This window comes from Rhinoraja longicauda, chromosome 4 (assembly GCF_053455715.1).
Source record: "Rhinoraja longicauda isolate Sanriku21f chromosome 4, sRhiLon1.1, whole genome shotgun sequence".
Lineage (NCBI taxonomy): Eukaryota > Metazoa > Chordata > Chondrichthyes > Rajiformes > Arhynchobatidae > Rhinoraja > Rhinoraja longicauda.
The window spans coordinates 26,117,941-26,135,520 of record NC_135956.1 but is presented as its reverse complement, the minus strand read 5'-3'; the positions used below and the strand labels follow the sequence as shown (position 1 = coordinate 26,135,520).

Here is a 17,580-nt window from a genome sequence, read left to right as displayed (position 1 = left end):
TAACTACATGCCTATTGACCTTAAGACAGTGGGAGACAAATTATTGGAGAAAATTCTCGGAGAATGATAGGGACTAATTAGGAATAGTCAACTTGGTTTTGTGAGGATGAAATCCAGTCCTACTAATTTGATTGTGCTTTTCGAGAAGGTAACAAAGGAGATGCAGGAGGGCAATAGATGCTGTCTATATGATTGTTAGTCAGGGATTTGATAAAGCCCTGCATGGTAGACTGACCCAGAAAGCTAAGGAATTTGGGATCCAAGGTGAGCAGGTCATTTTATCCAAAATTGGCTTGGTGATGGAGGGTAGTGGTGGTGGAATGATATATTTCTGATTGGTAGTTTGTGACTAGTGTTGTGCTACAGGAATTGGTGCTGAGTTATTTTTGTGTTTGTAATCCGCATTAACAAATTCAATGTAACAGTAGGATGTATGATATGTAAGCTTATGGATGACACGGACATTGGTGGTGTTGTGGATATTGAGGAAGGTTGTTTAAAACCTTAGCAGGATATAGATCTGTTCGAAAGTTAAGTGAAGTTTTGGCGGATGGAACTTAATCCTGGTAAGTACAAGTTGATGCATTTGGGAAATCAAAAAGGATTGGATATAGAAGGGCTGCTCAGGTTATGAATGGTCTGAATTTCTGCCAATTCTTTAAAGCATTTTTCAAGTTAGTAATAATATTAAACACAATCATTGTATTTGTTAATAGCTGCACTGTGATATTCCTTTATATTCCATTGCTTTAATTATGGGAAGTGTTTGGGTGATTATGTAGGGCGATGCAATAGGGATGGTAAACGAAAATGAGTGTTTCTGACTTGTGGAGAAATCAACTTATGGGCGGTTCTCAGAAATGGAACCATTGCATAACCAGGGTCTGCTTGATACAATCAATGAATGGTAAGGCACTAGGAATGTTGATAAGCAAATTTATAGGAGTTTCCTGAAAATGGCAACATGAATATGTAGGCTGGTTAGGAGGACAGATGGCAAGCTTGCCTACATAGGTTAGGGCATAGTATATAACAATTGTGGTGTTATGTTACAATTTTAGTAAAAGCTGGTTAGGCCACATTTGGAATATTGTGCAGTTCTGTTTGTCACACCTCAGGAAGGTCATAATTATGCTGGAGAGAGTGCAGATGAAATTCATCAGGCTGTTGCCTGAATTTGAGACTTTAATTATATGAAGAGATTGGATAGGCTAGGCTTGTTTTCCTAGAAACAAAGGAGAATAAGTGGTGACCCGTATTGAAGATTGGATGGGGTATAGTTAAAATGGTATTTTTTTATTTCCCCAGATCAGTGAATCATAAATAAGGGGGCATAACAAGGGGAATGTAAGAGTTTGAAAGGACATTGAAGAGCATTTTATTGATTAAATAATGGTTGTTTGAAATGTGCTGCTGGAGGAGGAGATGGAATTGGATACAGTTAGTATATTTAAGAGGTATTTAGACAGTCACTTAAATAGGCAAAACATAGCAGGATACAATCCTAATGTGGGCAAATGGGATTAGTGTAGTTGGGCAATAAGGAAAACATTCTCTTCACCCACCACTTCCAACCAGATGGATGTGGTGAGGGAAGAGAATGTTTCTCTGCTATACAACTGACAATTTTTAGCTGACATTTTAGTATTTTAGAGCACAGTATAAAGACTGGTATGGATTTAGAATAGGTATCAAAATATCAAATAGTTATTTGACTGATATAATTAATAGGATGATAATTCATTTATATGAAACTTACTTCTGAGGCATCTGCAGTGGCTAAGCAATAAATCCTACCTAACTGTGTCACTTTACCACTCGTACATCATCCAACAAAGCGTAAGATTTTCAGGATTTCTTTGTATTGATAATAGTTAATACTATAATTTTATTCTTGGTTCCTTGATTCAATTGATTTGGGAAAGTTGCAAAATTATATTTAGCGTCATACCGCATGGAAACGGGCCCAACTTGCCAAGATGCCGGGATTGAACCAGTTCCATTTATCTGCATTTGGCCCATATCCCTCTAAACCTTTCCACTCCCAAGCACCTGACACTAACATCTGTGCTATTTGCTTGTGTGACTTGTCTGGAAAACCTGGACATGGCAACTGTCAACAGACATTGTTTTTGAAACTGAAGTAGTCATGTTAATTGATAGTGTAGTTGTGTTATGCGACTGCCTGAATTGACAAATGCTGAAGTTTGCTGTGCTCAACAAGTCGATAAAATGAAATATTGCCAAACAATAACATCAGTAAAACATATTTCTACCCATTTTGACGTGAAGAGAAACATTTGCAATTTATTGGGATTTTATGGCAATTTATTGGCAATTTATATAGGAAGGATATTCTTGTTATTGAGGGCGTGCAGCGTAGGTTTACTAGGTTAATTCCCGGAATGGCGGGACTGTCATATGTTGAAAGACTGGAGCGACTGGGCTTGTATACACTGGAATTTAGAAGGATGAGAGGGGATCTTATCGAAACATATAGGATTATTAAGGGGCTGGACACGTTAGAGGCAGGAAACATGTTCCCAATGTTGGGGGAGTCCAGAACCAGGGGCCACAGTTTAAGAATAAGGGGTAGGCCATTTAGAAAGGAGATGAGGAAAAACATTTTCAGTCAGAGAGTTGTACATCTGTGGAATTCTCTGCCTCAGAAGGCAGTGGAGGCCAATTCTCTGAATGCATTCAAGAGAGAGCTAGATAGAGCTATTAAGGATAGAGCGATTAAGGAGTCGGGGGGTATGGGGAGAAGGCAGGAACGGGGTACTGATTGAGAATGATCAACCATGATCGCATTGAATGGTGGTGCTGGCTCGAAAGGCCAAATGGCCTACTCCTGCACCTATTGTCTATTGCATTATTTTGTTTGGACCCTGTTTGCTGGTCAGATTTTGTACTGTTCCAAACACTGAAGCATTCTGGATGGCAGATGATGTGATGTTATGAGTCTTAGTCTATGCTTTTCTCCATACCCCCCCCCCCCCCCCTTGTATGGACCAAGTTTCATTTTCATTTGATAGGATAGACCTTGGGGTCCCATTGTACCCTCCCCATTCTATTGCCAGCCATGAGGTACAGTGCCCTCCATAATGTTTGGGACAAAGACTCATCATTTATTTATTTGCCTCTGTACTCCACAATTTGAGATTTGTAATAGAAACAATCACATGTGGTCAAGGTGCACATTGTCAGATTTTAATAAAGGTCATTTTTATACAATGTAGTTTCACCGTGTAGAAATTACAGCAGTGTTTATACATAGTCCCCCCATTTCAGGGCACCATAATGTTAGGGACACATGGCTTCATAAGTATTTGTTATTGCTCAGATGTGTTTAATTGCCTCCTTCATGCAGGTGTAAGAGAGCTCTCAGCACCCAGCTTTCCTCCAGTCTTTCCATCACCTTTGGAAACTTTTCTTGCTGTTTATCAACATGAGGACCAAAGTTGTGCCAATGAAAGTCAAAGCCATTGTGAGACTGAGAAACAAGCATAAAACTGTTAGAGACATCAGCCAAACCTTAGGCTTGCCAAAATCAACTGTTTGGAACATTATTAAGAAGAAAGAGAGCACTGGTGAGCTTACTAATCGCAAAGGGACTGGCAGGCCAAGGAAGACCTCCACAGCTGACGACAGAAAAATTCTCTCTATAATAAAGAAAAATCCCCAAACACCTGTCCGACAGATCAGAAACACTCTGCAGGAGTCAGGTGTGGATTTGTCAGTGACCACTGTCCGCAGAAGACTTAATGAACAGAAATAAAGAGGCTACACTGCAAGATGTAAACCACAGATTAGCCGCAAAAATAGGATGGCCAGGTTACAGTTTGCCAAGAAGTACTTAAAAGAGCAACCACAGTTCTGGAAAAATGTCTTGTGGACAGATGAGATGAAGATTAACTTATATCTGAGTGATTGCAAGAGCAAAGTATGGAGGAGAGAACGAGCTGTTCAAGATCCAAAGCTTACCATCTCATCTGTGAAACACGGTGGTCGGGTTGTTATGGCCTGGGCATGTTTGGCTGCTGAAGGTACTGGCTCACTTATCTTCATTGATGATACAACTGCTGATGGTAGTAGCATAATGAATTCTGAAGTGTAAAGACACATCCTATCTGCTCAAGTTCAAACAAATGGCTCAAAACTCATTGGCTGGCGGTTCATTCTACAGCAAGACAACGAGCCCAAACATACTGCTAAAGCAACAAAGGAGTTTTTCAAAGCTAAACAATGGTCAATTCTTGAGTGGCCGTTAATTATCTGATCTGAACCCAATTGAGCATGCCTTTTATATGCTGGAGAAAACTGAAGGGGACTAGCCCCCAAAAACAAGCATAAGCTAAAGATGGCTGCAATACAGGCCTGGCAGAACATCACCAGAGAAGACACCCAGCAACTGGTGGTGTCCATGAATCGCAGACTTCAAGCAGTCGTTGCATGCAAAGGATATGCAACAAAATACTAAACATGACTACTTTCATTTACATGACATTGCTGTGTCCCAAACATTATGGTGCCCTGAAATGGGGGTATAAACACAGCTGTAATTTCTACACAGTGAAACCAAAATGTATAAAAATGGCCTTTATTAAAATCTGACAATGTGCACATGTGATTTTTTCCTATTACATATCTCCAATTGTGGAGTACAGATGCAAATAACTAAATGATGGGTCTTTGCCCCAAACATTATGGAGGGCAACTCTAAGTCACACATCAAAATCGAACTCTGCTATGGTGGCTTTCTTTTCATTGGTACAGTGACTGGCCACCGAATGTTGTGATTGATTGACCAGAAGTCCTTGGTTTTATTGGTTATCTTAGTTTTTTGTGCTAGTCCGGTGAAATAGGATACAACGAGTAAGATACTTCGGCCTAACCTTCCACAATGAGTAACAAGCATCCATGCTGGCTAATCTTTAAACCGTATTATCAAAAATATCAACTTTGTTCCTGTAGCTGGTCCTACAATTTGTGGAATGTCCTTGGACTCGATGGCTAGATTAGGGGAGGATTCATAGTCAGACATACCTACATAGGCCTTTCAGCAGGGTGACATCTGTATGCATGGGTTAGAAATTTGTTTGGCCTGTGTAAAACATTTTGCCTATTGTTATGAAAAGTAAATTTGTTGTGAAGCTTGATTTGTCATTAAGGAATTGAGATGACAGAAAGCATTGATCACAATCTAGAAGAGATATTACTTGCATGGGTACCAGCGTGGGTTTTCTCCGGGATCTCCTGATCCTCCCACACTCCAAAGACGTACAGGTTTGTAGGTTAATTGGCTTGATACAATTGTAAATTGGCCCTAGTGGGCGTAGGATAGTGTAAGTGTACGGGGATTGCTGGTCGGCGCAGACCCGGTGGGCCAAGGGCCTGTTTCTGCACTGTATCTCTAAACTAAACTACTTTACTACTGTGCTTTGTTTATTTATTGATATTATTGCGCACTCAACATTACTAAAGGCAGATTATCTTGGCGTTATCATAGAACATAGAACAGTACAGCACAGGTTCTAGTCCTTGGATCACAATGTCCCTGCAAAACATGATGTCAAATTAAACTAATCTTTTCTGCGTGCATGTGATCCATATCCCTCCATTCCCTGCATAACCCAGGACCTATCTAAAAGCCTCCTAAATGCCACTGTTGTATGCATCTTCACCACATAGTGCCGTTCCATAACAAAAACTTGCATCTCCTGTACACTTTGCCCCTCTCGCCTTAAAATCGTGTAACATTTTTACATAACCCCTTAGCGTGGGAATTTTTGAAAAAATAATGTTTTTGGCTGATGTAACTTTCAGGCATGACTTTCAAACTCTGAGTTTATATTCTAAATATACCTCAGAGTCCATGTGGAAATCCCCCTACTTTCCTTTTATGGAGATAAATAATTGATGTATTTTGAGTGATGTACTTTAATAACAACAATACTAGAATTACTCAACGCTAACACCAAAAATACACTCCGAAATTGAACCAAGAGCAAACTAAAAATTCAAAACCCACTCTGGTTGTGTTCTTGTGTTATTAACGCATTATTTTATGTCAACAGGGATTTTTAGCTAATCAGAAGAGAGCTGAAAACCTGAAAGATCCCTCTGTTCTTCCTGATTTATGTTTGAGTCATGCAAATCAGTTAATGATCATGTTAACAAACCACAAGAAGCTGCTGGATATTAAACAGAAGTGTACCACTGCAAAGCAGGAACTTGCAAACAACTTACAAGTCAGATTAAAGTAAGTAAATTTATATTGCACATGATTAAACATTTTCTTTAAACCTTTAAAATGCATTTAAAAATATGGTTATGGGGAAAAGCAGCATGAACATTGGATTATTTTCAAAAGTTAAAATAATGCAATTTTTTTAGGGTGAAATTGCATTTGTGAATACTTCATTTATGAGGATATATTTTAGTTTCCTTGAAGGCTAAACAAAGCAGAATAATTCAACATGAAGATAAAGATGCAAAACATATTTTCTTCGTGTGTACTACATTTTGAATTAATCTAGATATAAAATACAAAAGTTCTGAGCAGGTCAGACTTCCCTTCCCGGAGAAAGATACTTCTGATACTCCAGGTCAATGACCTTGTTACGGGTCAATTACCTTTCTATGGTTGGTATCTAAGGCAGGAAACAAATGCATTTTATTCTGGATTTTTACAGATTTGCCCAGAGGGTTTTACAAAAAATAATTGGGCAGTCCATGATAAGGATAGAAACCAGAGACCCAAAGAATCAAACCTTTTTAACATAATTAACAAAATGAAATAAGTTGTTTTATCTATCAACTTGTGTTTTACTATTTTTGAAATGCTCTGTTTATTTTCCTGCATAAATCTACCCAAGTCAAGTCAAGTCAATTTTATTTGTATAGCACATTTAAAAACAACCCATGTTGACCAAAGTGCTGTACATCAGTTCAGGTACTAAGGACGAACATACAATGGCACACAAACATAACAGCACATACATAAACAGTTCACAACGCCCCCTCAGAGGGCCTCAAACGCTAGGGAGTAGAAATAGGTTTCGAGTCTGGACTTAAAGGAGTGGATGGAGGGGGCAGTTCTGATGAGAAGAGGGATGCTGTTCCACAGTCTAGGAGCTGCAACCGCAAAAGCACGGTCACCCCTGAGCTTAAGCCTAGACCCGTAGGCCCGGATAGTCAGTAGCCCCAAGTCGGCCGACCTGAGGGGCCTGGAGATAGAGTGGTGGGTCAGACTAGATTGTAATTGATGTGTTGTCTTTCCGCTGACTGGTTAACACACAACAAAAGCTTCTCACTGTACCTCGGTACACGTGACAAGAAACTAAACTCAACTCCCTCTCACCTGCCCCAACCCCTTGCGTTATGGGGGGGAGAGAGAGGAAGGGGAGAGGGAGAGGACGCTCCAGGAGGGGGGAGGGAGGGAGGAGGTGGGGGGTTGGCTGGGTTGTGTGGACAGGCAGGGAGAGCCAGGCAGAGGTGGGGCGGCGCTGAGTGCCTAGCTCAGCGACCTGCTTCTGTGTAACTGCCCCGCAGGCCACTCGGCCCCTCTCGCACGGCCCACCCCACCAGGTCTTCCAATCCTCGTCCCCACACCCCTCCCCACTCTCACGTCCCCCCTCCCTCCCTCCCTCCCTCTCATACATCCCCCTCGACCCTGCCTCTCTCCCTCGTTGCCTCTCACTGTTTCTGTCTGTCTCTCTCTCCCTCCTTCCCTCTCCCTCCTACTCTCTCTCCTCTCTCTCCCTCCTTCCCTCTCTCCCTCCTTCCCCAGTTCGGGCGGTAAACAAATTATTTAAGCTAAGTTATAATTTGCCATTGTAAGAAAACACTATTCATTTTGTCTGTGTTCTACATAGCTTTTTGTATGTTACACAAAGTATTTATTGATTCCATTTCATTGGGTAAGATCATAAAAACAATTCTATTCAGTACAATGCCATTGTACACTTCTAATTTTTGTGATCGTATCGTTGGCTGTTTTTAGGGTCATTGTATACGTTGTAGAAATGGGCCCTTTGGCCCCATTACAGGGTGTGAGGCTTTGGAAAGCATGTAGAGGTTTACCAGAATGATCCCTGTATTGGGGAGTATTTTCGACAGGGAGATTGGACAGACGTGGATTGTTTCCTTTTGAACGTCGGAGGTTTGGTTTGTTTAGTTTAGCTTAGTATACTTTTGAGATACAGCATGTAAACAGGCCTGCAGGGAGAGCTGATTGGGGCATATAAAATTATGCAATGCATAGGAAAAGTAGGGAATTAGAGTGATGTCGATTATGTGTGAACAGATAAGAATTGGTTTTGTTATCATGCCTGGCTTAGACATCGTGGCCAAAGGGCATGTTCTTGTGCTATACTGTTCTGTTCAACCTGAAAAAAATGTGTATTATCTGTCTTGTCTATTTACTTCTACATGTTAGACATAATGTTGCAAGTGAGATTAAGTGGAGAAACATGCATGTTGGAGTCAATAACATTGGAGAGAGCAATAGGGAGGTTTGGCAAAGGGAGGTTGGAACTTTACAAGCATGAACACAATAAATCTACTGAAGTTGTTCTGTCATTTTAATGGACAGAAAGTGCTGGAGTATCTCAGCGGGTCATGCAGCATCTCTGTAGAACATGGATAGGTGATATTTCAGGACTGCTGAGTTCCTACAGCATTTTGTGTCTTGTTTTGTAAACCAACATCTGCAGTTCCTTGTATCTGCCATTTTAACTGTCTTTGTCCCGTTCCTGCTTTTTTGGTTAATCTCCAATTTAAAATGTACAATTGACCAGTATTAATTGTTGCTTGTGGATATTCGTTACAAACCTAACAATTCTTGTGTTCAGATTTTTTTCTGAGAGGCTCGATGATAATTTGAAGCTTTTTACAATTCAGGATTTTATATTTCAGAACTAGTAACCATGATTTTTGACTATTTTAACAGCTCCCCTTGATATCCTAAACTTCAATCATATTCATTATAACTAACCTAAATTCCCGAGTATCCAATAACATATTGAATCTTATTGACTCTTTGTAATTGAACTCTGGAAATGCTGGAAGCATGCACACTCCATTCTTCATATTTTGATATCTATTGCCTAGAATGCATCCCAGCACTTTGAGTGCTATTCTGTGGAAACTTTTATAGAGCTGCAACATAACTTGTATGCCTTTAATTCTAGCCCCTCTAGCATTTCGGTAAGCCTTTTGATTAATTTGTGTCTTGTCCATGACCTTTAGAATTGGCTAAATGTTTTAAATATATACTTCCCCTCCCTCCAAAATGGAGGTTATTTAATGAACTAATTTAAATTTGTTATCTACTGTGGTGGCACGTTTATTTGTTTTCCTCGATTACAGGCTAAGTAATTATAGCTTATCGAGATGACAAATCTTTTCTAGCTTTTAACCACTTTAAAAAGAACTGTTCTTCCAAATCTAGGGTCACCTGTACACGATTCGCATTTGCCTACATTAAAATCTCTTTGGATCAGTTTTGCTTGTCACTTAATCTGTTAATATCCTTTATCAATTTTAGTTCACACTGCTTTTAATGCACAATTGTATTTATTAATTCATGGAATGCGGTCAGTATTTTATTGCCATCTCTAATGTAAAATGACAAGCAGTTTCAATTGGAATTTTAAATTCAGCTGCATAGCTGTGTCTCTTGGCTGGACTATTAGGAATGGCAGATTTCTTTCTTACCAATGAAAATGGATTGTTATTGTATCTGATAGTTGTGAGGTCACCTTTACTGATGACTAGCTTTAATCCCATATTCATAGAAAATTTCAGACACCAGAACCTTTTGGCCCAATTGAGTCTGTGCCAGATGAAAAAAAAACCTCCTAGCCTAATCTCACCACTCCACATGAGGTGCAAAATCCTACAGGTAAAAGGATGATCAAGTACTTCAGCCTCTTCCATCTATTAATGCAGCGGGTTTCATCATCAGGTGATTTGTATACCTCCACTAATTGTTATTACATCTGGATTTTGAACCCCTCTGCTAAGGAAACTGTATCATACTACTCTAACAATCTAATCTAATTGTTTGATTGTTGAATTTAAATTCCCCAGCACTTAGAATGCAACTTAAACTGCAGTCTTCAGATCATTAGGCCAGCCACAGTCCTGTGCAATAATGTATGCACTTTGTTTATCATGCTATCAAGAAAGCTGGAGTATCAATCTCTGGAGAATGACTGGAATCCATAATCTTCTGATGTTGAGATGTTATTATTATCCATTGAAACACAATGGACACTACCTGTATTTTGAATTTTTTAAATGATTTCTAGTTTACTCCTTGTGCAAGTGCCAGATTGAATAGAAGTGTATCAAATTTGACACTAACTCATGCTTATTTGAGTTTTGGGGCATTGAAATTCGTACTTGCAGGTAAAACTGTTTAGGAAATAGTTTAAATCAAAGTTTGAATAATGCTGATTAGCAAACAGACCAATTTTGATAAGTTTGGATATTCCTGATTTTATCTCCAAAATGAAAAAGGTTTTGTGATGTAAAGTTCAATTTAAATTCAATTCTTTATTGGAGGTTCTGTCTTTTTTGTAGTATGCAAGAAATCAATGCTAGTGAAACAAATGGAGTACCTGCTTTGTGCATAATAAGATCCCTCAGAAAATGAGGGGGGAAAAAATGCTGTAATGTTGTTAATTGGGTTGCTAATAACCGAAATAGAATCCTTTAACTTTGCCAATCCTAAGCAAAGGCAGCATGGATTTATAAAAAGATCAATGTCAGCAAGACAAAGGAGTTAGTGATTGACTTCAAGAAGCGAAGCCGTACACATATCCCGGTTTGCATTGACGTCACCGAAGTAGAGATGGTTGAAAGCTTCAAATTCCTATGAGTAAATATCACCAAGTACTTCTCCTGGACCACCCATATTGAGGCAATGGTCAAGAAAGCACACCAATGCTTCTACTTCCTTAGATGGCTTAGGCAATTCGGCATGACCCAACAACTCTCACCGACTTCTACAGATGCGCTGAAGAAAGCATTTTATTGGGGTGTATCACAGCATGGTTTGGTAACTGCTTCATCCAAGATTGATCCCTGGGATGACGGGACTTACATATGAGGAAAGACTAGATAGACTGGGCTTGTACTCGCTGGAATTTAGAAGACTGAGGGGGCATCTTATAGAAACATATAAAATTCTTAAGGGGTTGGAGAGGCTAGATGCGGGAAAATTGTTCCCGATGTTGGGGGAGTCCAGAACCAGGGGTCACAGCTTAAGGATAAGGGGGGTCTTTTAGGACCGAGATGAGAAAAAATTTCTTCACACAGAGAGTGGTGAGTCTGTGGAATTCTCTGCCACAGAAGGTAGTTGAGGCCAGTTCATTGGCTATATTTAAGAGGGAGTTAGATGTGGCCCTTTTTGCTAAAAGGATCAGGGGGTATGGAGAGAAGGCAGGTACAGGTTACTGAGCTGAATGATCAGCCATGATCATATTGAATGGCGGTGCAGGCTCGAAGGGCCGAATGGCCTACTCCTGCACCTATTTTCTATGTTTCTATGTTTCTAAGACTGCAAGAAATTGCTGAGAATTGTGGACATAGCCCAGACTATCATACAAACCAACTTCTCTTCCATTGACTCCATTTATACCTCGTGCTGTCTCAGCAAGGCCACCAGCATAATCAAGGACAAGTTGCACCCTGGCCTCTCCCTCTTCTCCCCTTTCCCATTGGGCAAAAGGTTAAGAAATATGAAAACGCACACCTCCAGATTCAGGGACAGTTTCTTCCCAGCTGTTCTCAGGCAACTGAACCATCCTATCACAACTAGAGAGCAGTCCTGAACTACTATCTACCTCATTGGAGACCCCCGGACTACCTTTGATTGTATTTTACTGGCTTTATCTTGCACTAAATATTCTTCACGTTATTCCCTTTAGCATGTATCTGCACACTGTTATCATGTATTGCCTTTCCGTTGACTGGTTTGCATGCAACAAAAGCTTTTCACTGTACTTTGGCACACATGAAAATAAACTAAACTAAAAGAAGCCTCATGTTTGAAGAATCTACTGGAATTTTGTCATGACTTTCAGAACCAGTAAGAGGAATTGGTGAATATGGCATATTTGGATTTTTAAAAGTGTGCAATAGGGTTTTTGTTGGTCAATAAGATTAGCGGTAATATAGGAGGTCATTGGAGGTAATAGACAATAGGTGCAGGAGTAGGCCATTCGGCCCTTCGAGCCAGCACCGCCATTCAATGTGATCATGGCTGATCATTCTCAATCAGTACCCCGTTCCTGCTTTCTCCCCATACCCCCTGACACCGCTATCCTTAAGAGCTCTATCTAGCTCTCTCTTGAATGTATTCAGAGAATTGGCCTCCACTGCCCTCTGAGGCAGAGTATTCCACAGATTCACAACTCTCTGACTAAAAAAGTTTTTCCTCATCTCTGTTCTAAATGGCCTACCCCTTATTCTTAAACTGTGGCTCCTGGTTCTGGACTCCCCCAACATTAGGAACATGTTTCCTGCCTCTAATGTAGTGTAGTGACATGGATTAAAAAATTAAAATGATTGAGATACGAAGAATGGTAATAAATGGATCTTTCTTAATTTGGCTGATTATAACTAGTCAGGCAATCCTTACACTCCAACTATCACCAATCTAGAGATGATTTGGCTAAGGGGACAGATGTCATGTTTCCAAGTTTGGTGATGATTATAGGATCATGATGGATTATCAGGAGAAAGGAGGATGTAGAAGGCTTCGGAAAGTGGATAACTTGAGTGAGTGAGCAAGAACCTCGCTGCTGAGAAAACTGGAGTGGTGCCCAACTTTTGAGAATGGAATCTGGGAAGTACACTAAAATAGCATTAAGATGAAGTCCAAAGTTATCAAAGACATTAAGAATTTCAGCAGAAGTAGGTAGATGGGTAGGTAGAAGAGGTGTATTGCAATGTAAGTGGCAATTGGTGATCATGCTCACAGTGTATGTAAAGCTGAAAACTCAAATCCAGATCATATTGGATGCCATAGATTAAAATTCTCTGGTTCAGGCTTAGGTTAATTGAGGACACAAATGCAACATTTTTTATCTGCAGGGAATGGTTGGATTGTTTACAGTGCCATTCACGTGTTTGGCACAGAGTGAGCATGGAGGATAAAGTGTATTATTTCTTCTTGCACTGGTATAGAAAGTAGAGCTACCAACTTAGAGCTCCAGCGACGCAGGTTCAATCCTGTAGTCGGGTGCTGTCTGAGGAGTTTGTATGCTCGGTGGCTATCCTTCCACTCTCCAAAGATGTGTGAGTTGATAGGTTAATTAGAGAATATAATTTATAATTGCAACAGGTGTGTCAAAATTTGATGGCAATGTGAAAAGACGAAAAAAATGATTATTTAAAATTAAAATAAATAGGTGTTTAATTACCAGCTTAGACTGAATGGGCCAAAAGGCTGTCTCTCTGCTCTTTGCCTCTGCAACTAATTGCATAATGTGAAAATTGGTTTGGAAATTAGATTCTGGAATAATTAGCTACAAATTATCTGAGTATGTGATTCTGGGTCCAGTGGACAGAGAAAGAGAATTACCATTTTAAGTCAATGACCGTAGCAAAATAAAACTAGAAACTGAGATGTGTTAATTTGTCACTTAATGCTTATTGCAGACAGTTCATTTTCCTACCCATTTAAAATTTGTAACGTTGATAAATGTTAGTTCTGATGAAATCTCAGTGACCTGAAGCATTAGCTTGTACAACTATTTGACCTGATGTCTATAACTGAGCACTTTGTTTTTATTTGGAATTCTTGCATTATGCGGTAATTATGAAACAAACTTTACACAGATAGATGGCTTGATCAGTTTAATCTAGTGCCTTTTTCAGCAGTGCTGATTACTGCCAATATACTTCCCCTCCTGTTGCCTAAAAGTGACCATTACGATTGTGAAACCCTTATTTGTACAGAATCTACTCCAAATAAAACCATATCCAAAAACACCAGAGAAAGTTGTGCAGTGGATATTAGTAATTCATTTTTACAGCCAATTATTGTTATAGTTCCAGCAAACCAGATTTAGCAGTAAGATACTGCAGATGTTCTACAAATCGGTGATAGCCAGTGCCATCTTCTTCGCTGCTGTGTGCTGGGGCAGCAGGGCGAAGGCCGCGGATGCCAATAGAATTAACAAACTTATCAGGAAGGCTGGTTCTGTCCTGGGGGCGGAGTTGGATTCATTGGAGGTGGAGGGGAATTGCAGAGCATCCTGGACAATACACCTCACCCTCTTCATGACACACTGGTCAACCTGAGGAGTACCTTCAGCAACAGACTAGTTCCAGCAAGATGCAGGACAGAACGCCACAGGAGATCCTTCTTCCCTGTGGCTATCAAACTGTACAACCCCCCCCCCCCCTTCTATCGTGGGGTAGACAGACACTGAGACTGTCTGTCCCCCCACCCCACCCCAACCTTTGCACATCTCCAATCCTTTCCACTCATCACTTTAATTTCATGTATTTTGTGTTTTTATGACTGTTGGCAGATCAATTTCCCTCCCGGGATAAATACAGTTCTATCGTATCCAATCAGAATTCCATCGCGGAGGTTGTTTCTACTTGATCATGTCCCACCAAATTAATTTCCACATACCTTGACTGCATCCTATCCCCCCTGGTCCAATCTCTCCCTACCTATGTCCAAGACACCTCACATGCTCTTCGTCTCTTCAATGACCTGTTTTCCAGGCCTCCACTCCCTCATTTTTATCATGGATGTCCAGTCACTCTATGTTCAGTCTTCCCCACCAGGAAGGTCTTAAAGCCTTCCGTTTCTTCCTCGACCGCAGAACCAGCCAATTTCCGTCTACTAATACTCTCCTCCCCCAAGCAGAGCTGGTCCCTTACCCTCAACAACTTCTTCAACTCCTCCCACTTCCTCCAAATCCAAGGTGTAGCTATGGGCCCCAGCTATGCCTGCCTCTTTGTAGGGTACGTCGAACAATCGCTGTTCCAGGCATACACTGGCCCTATCCCTGAAGTCTACCTCCGCTACATTGACGACTGCATCGGTGCTGCCTCCTGCACCCATGCAGAATTCACTGACTGCATCAACTTCACGACTAATTTCCATTCTGCACTCAAATTCACTTGGATCATCTCCGACATCTCCCTACCGTTTCTGGATCTCACCGTCTCCATCACAGGAGACAGACTATTGACTGACATCTATTATAAACCTACCAACTCCCATAGCTATCTAGACTACACTTCTTCCCACCCTGCTTCCTGTAAAGACTCTATCCCCATCTCCCAATTCCTCCGTCTATGCCGCATCTGCGCCGAGGATGAGGTTTTCCATACTAGATCATCGGAGATGTCCTCATTCTTTAGACGCAGGCTCGACGATCGTTTCGCTGAACATCTCCACTCAGTCCGCCTTAACCTACCTGATCTCCCGGTAGCTCAGCACTCTTAACTCCCCCTCCCATTCCCAATCTGACCTTTCTGTCCTGGGCCTCCTCCATTGTCAGAGTGAGGCCCAATGCAAATTAGAGGAACAGCACCTCATATTTCGCTTGGGTAGCTTACACCCCAGTGGTATGAACATTGACTTCTCTAACTTCAAATAGCCCTTGCTTTCCCTCTCTCTCCTTCCCCTCCCCCTTCCGTTCTCCCATTAGTCTTACTGTCTCTGACTACATTCTATCTCTGTCCTGCCCACTCCCCTGACATCAGTCTAAAGGGTCTTGACCCGAAACATCACCCGTTCCTTCTCTCCAGAGATGCTGCCTGTCCCAGTGAGTTACTCCAGCATTTTGTTGTTGACATAATTCTTGTTGCAAATTACCTTTCCCTTTTTGATGACATTTTCCTGAGTGTGAGGTGATTAATGCCAATTCTGTAATGTAATTACAGGTGGTGCTGTTACGTGATGCTGCATGCAGATCAGAATGGTGAGAAGCTCCAGGCCTTGCTACGGCTTCTGACAGAACTGCAAGAGAGAGTGCGGATCGTTGAGGCGCTTGGCACTGTGCCTCAAATGTACTGCCTAGCTGTTGTAGAAGTAGTACGGCGGAAAATGTTCACTAAACATTACAGGGAGGTACGTTGACCAGTTCTAGATTTTGATCTCCAGGTAACATTGTCAAGCATGTTCAGAGTTTGAAAATAAATTATATAATTTTTGTTTTTTCTTGAAAGTGGGCCAGTGCTCTTGTAAAAGAAGGAAAACAACTTTATGAAGCGGAGCGGGCTAAGAGGGAAACATTTGGAAAACTATTCAGTAAGTTTTCTTGTTATTACAAGCTTATGGGAAGAATTTGTGCTCTAATTATCATTAAATAATAATGGTTTCTTATGTGACGTTTTTAATATAATTTTGAAATGTAATTTTGAGCTTGTTATACTGAATGTTTATTTCATACACATTGCACTTGTTATTTGGCAAACAACTCAACACTTCTCTGCTTTTCTACAATATTCTGCAGATAAAAATAATTTAATCAGGTACAATGAAGATTTCAGTTGTAAACATGAACAAAGACATGGATTGATTTTTTGTGCTGTTTGACATACATTTAGCTTTCGATCCAGCAAAGTATTGACTGATAACTCTATATTTTCAGTGTCTCAGTTACATTTTTTCTCCCTACTTCTGTAATCTGCTCCAGGTGTACAAGATCTACTTCCAGTCTGCTCTCCTTCAGTGCCCCCTTATTCGTTGCTATATTCACATAGGTTGTAATTTTGGAATTGACTCCCTCAGTCTTTTTTCATATTTCTTCCATTAAGACTTTCTTTAAAACCGCCTCTTTAATTAAGCTTTTGGTCATCTGCCCAACAGCTTGTTTATTATGGTATCAATTTTTGTTTGATAATAGTCTTGGGAAATGTCCTTGGGTATCTTCCTTTATTAACAGCAGTATATCAAAGCAGGTTGTTATTATTGGGTATTCTGCAGGAGTAGAGAACATTAGGGGAGGTTGAAATTGCAGATGAGCAGATAGAGAGCATATAGTAAGTTGGGTGTAGGAAGAACATTTCAGTTGTTTGAGGATTGAAGGACGGATGACCCTGTGGAGTTTACAACAGAGTTTAATGTACATGCTGAGCCATGACACTGAATAGTGGTGTTGTGAAACATGATTTAAAATGCTAGTCAGCGATGCGGTGGTCAGCTAAGACTTTATAACACAGAATTGGGATTTATTCCCACTAGGATCTCCACAGTGGAATCATGGATTATACTTTTATCCCAGAATACAGAATGAGAAATGTTTTCAGGTTTGAAGTTAAGTTCACATTCATGTAGAGCATCACAGTGGCACAGTTAGACTAAGCTTGTATAAGAAGAATGGTCTCGACCCGAAACGTCACCCATTCCTTCTCTCCAGAGATGCTGCCTGTCCCGCTGAGTTACTCCAGCTTTTTGTGTCTTTATCTTTAGACTAAGGTTTGCTGTTTTGAGAATGGTGTGACTTCAGGTTAGGAGTGCAGAATTTAAAATGAAATATAGGCAATTTGTAATTTTTGCTGCTGTTTGCCCAGAGAAGATTTGGGCCATGAATATGG

At 40.5% G+C, this 17,580-nt stretch overlaps 1 protein-coding gene across 4 annotated transcripts in view; it reads left to right on the top strand.

The window, feature by feature from the left end:
• Positions 1-17,580, top strand: part of rb1cc1 (RB1-inducible coiled-coil 1) — a 144,200-nt gene that overhangs the window by 42,069 nt on the left and 84,551 nt on the right. For all 4 annotated transcript variants that reach the window (XM_078397381.1, XM_078397379.1, XM_078397377.1 and 1 more), the window contains 3 exons: positions 6,078-6,262; positions 15,925-16,111; positions 16,210-16,291. In XM_078397381.1, the coding sequence (XP_078253507.1) occupies positions 6,078-6,262; positions 15,925-16,111; positions 16,210-16,291 (454 nt within the window). The remainder of the gene's footprint in view (positions 1-6,077; positions 6,263-15,924; positions 16,112-16,209; positions 16,292-17,580) is intronic.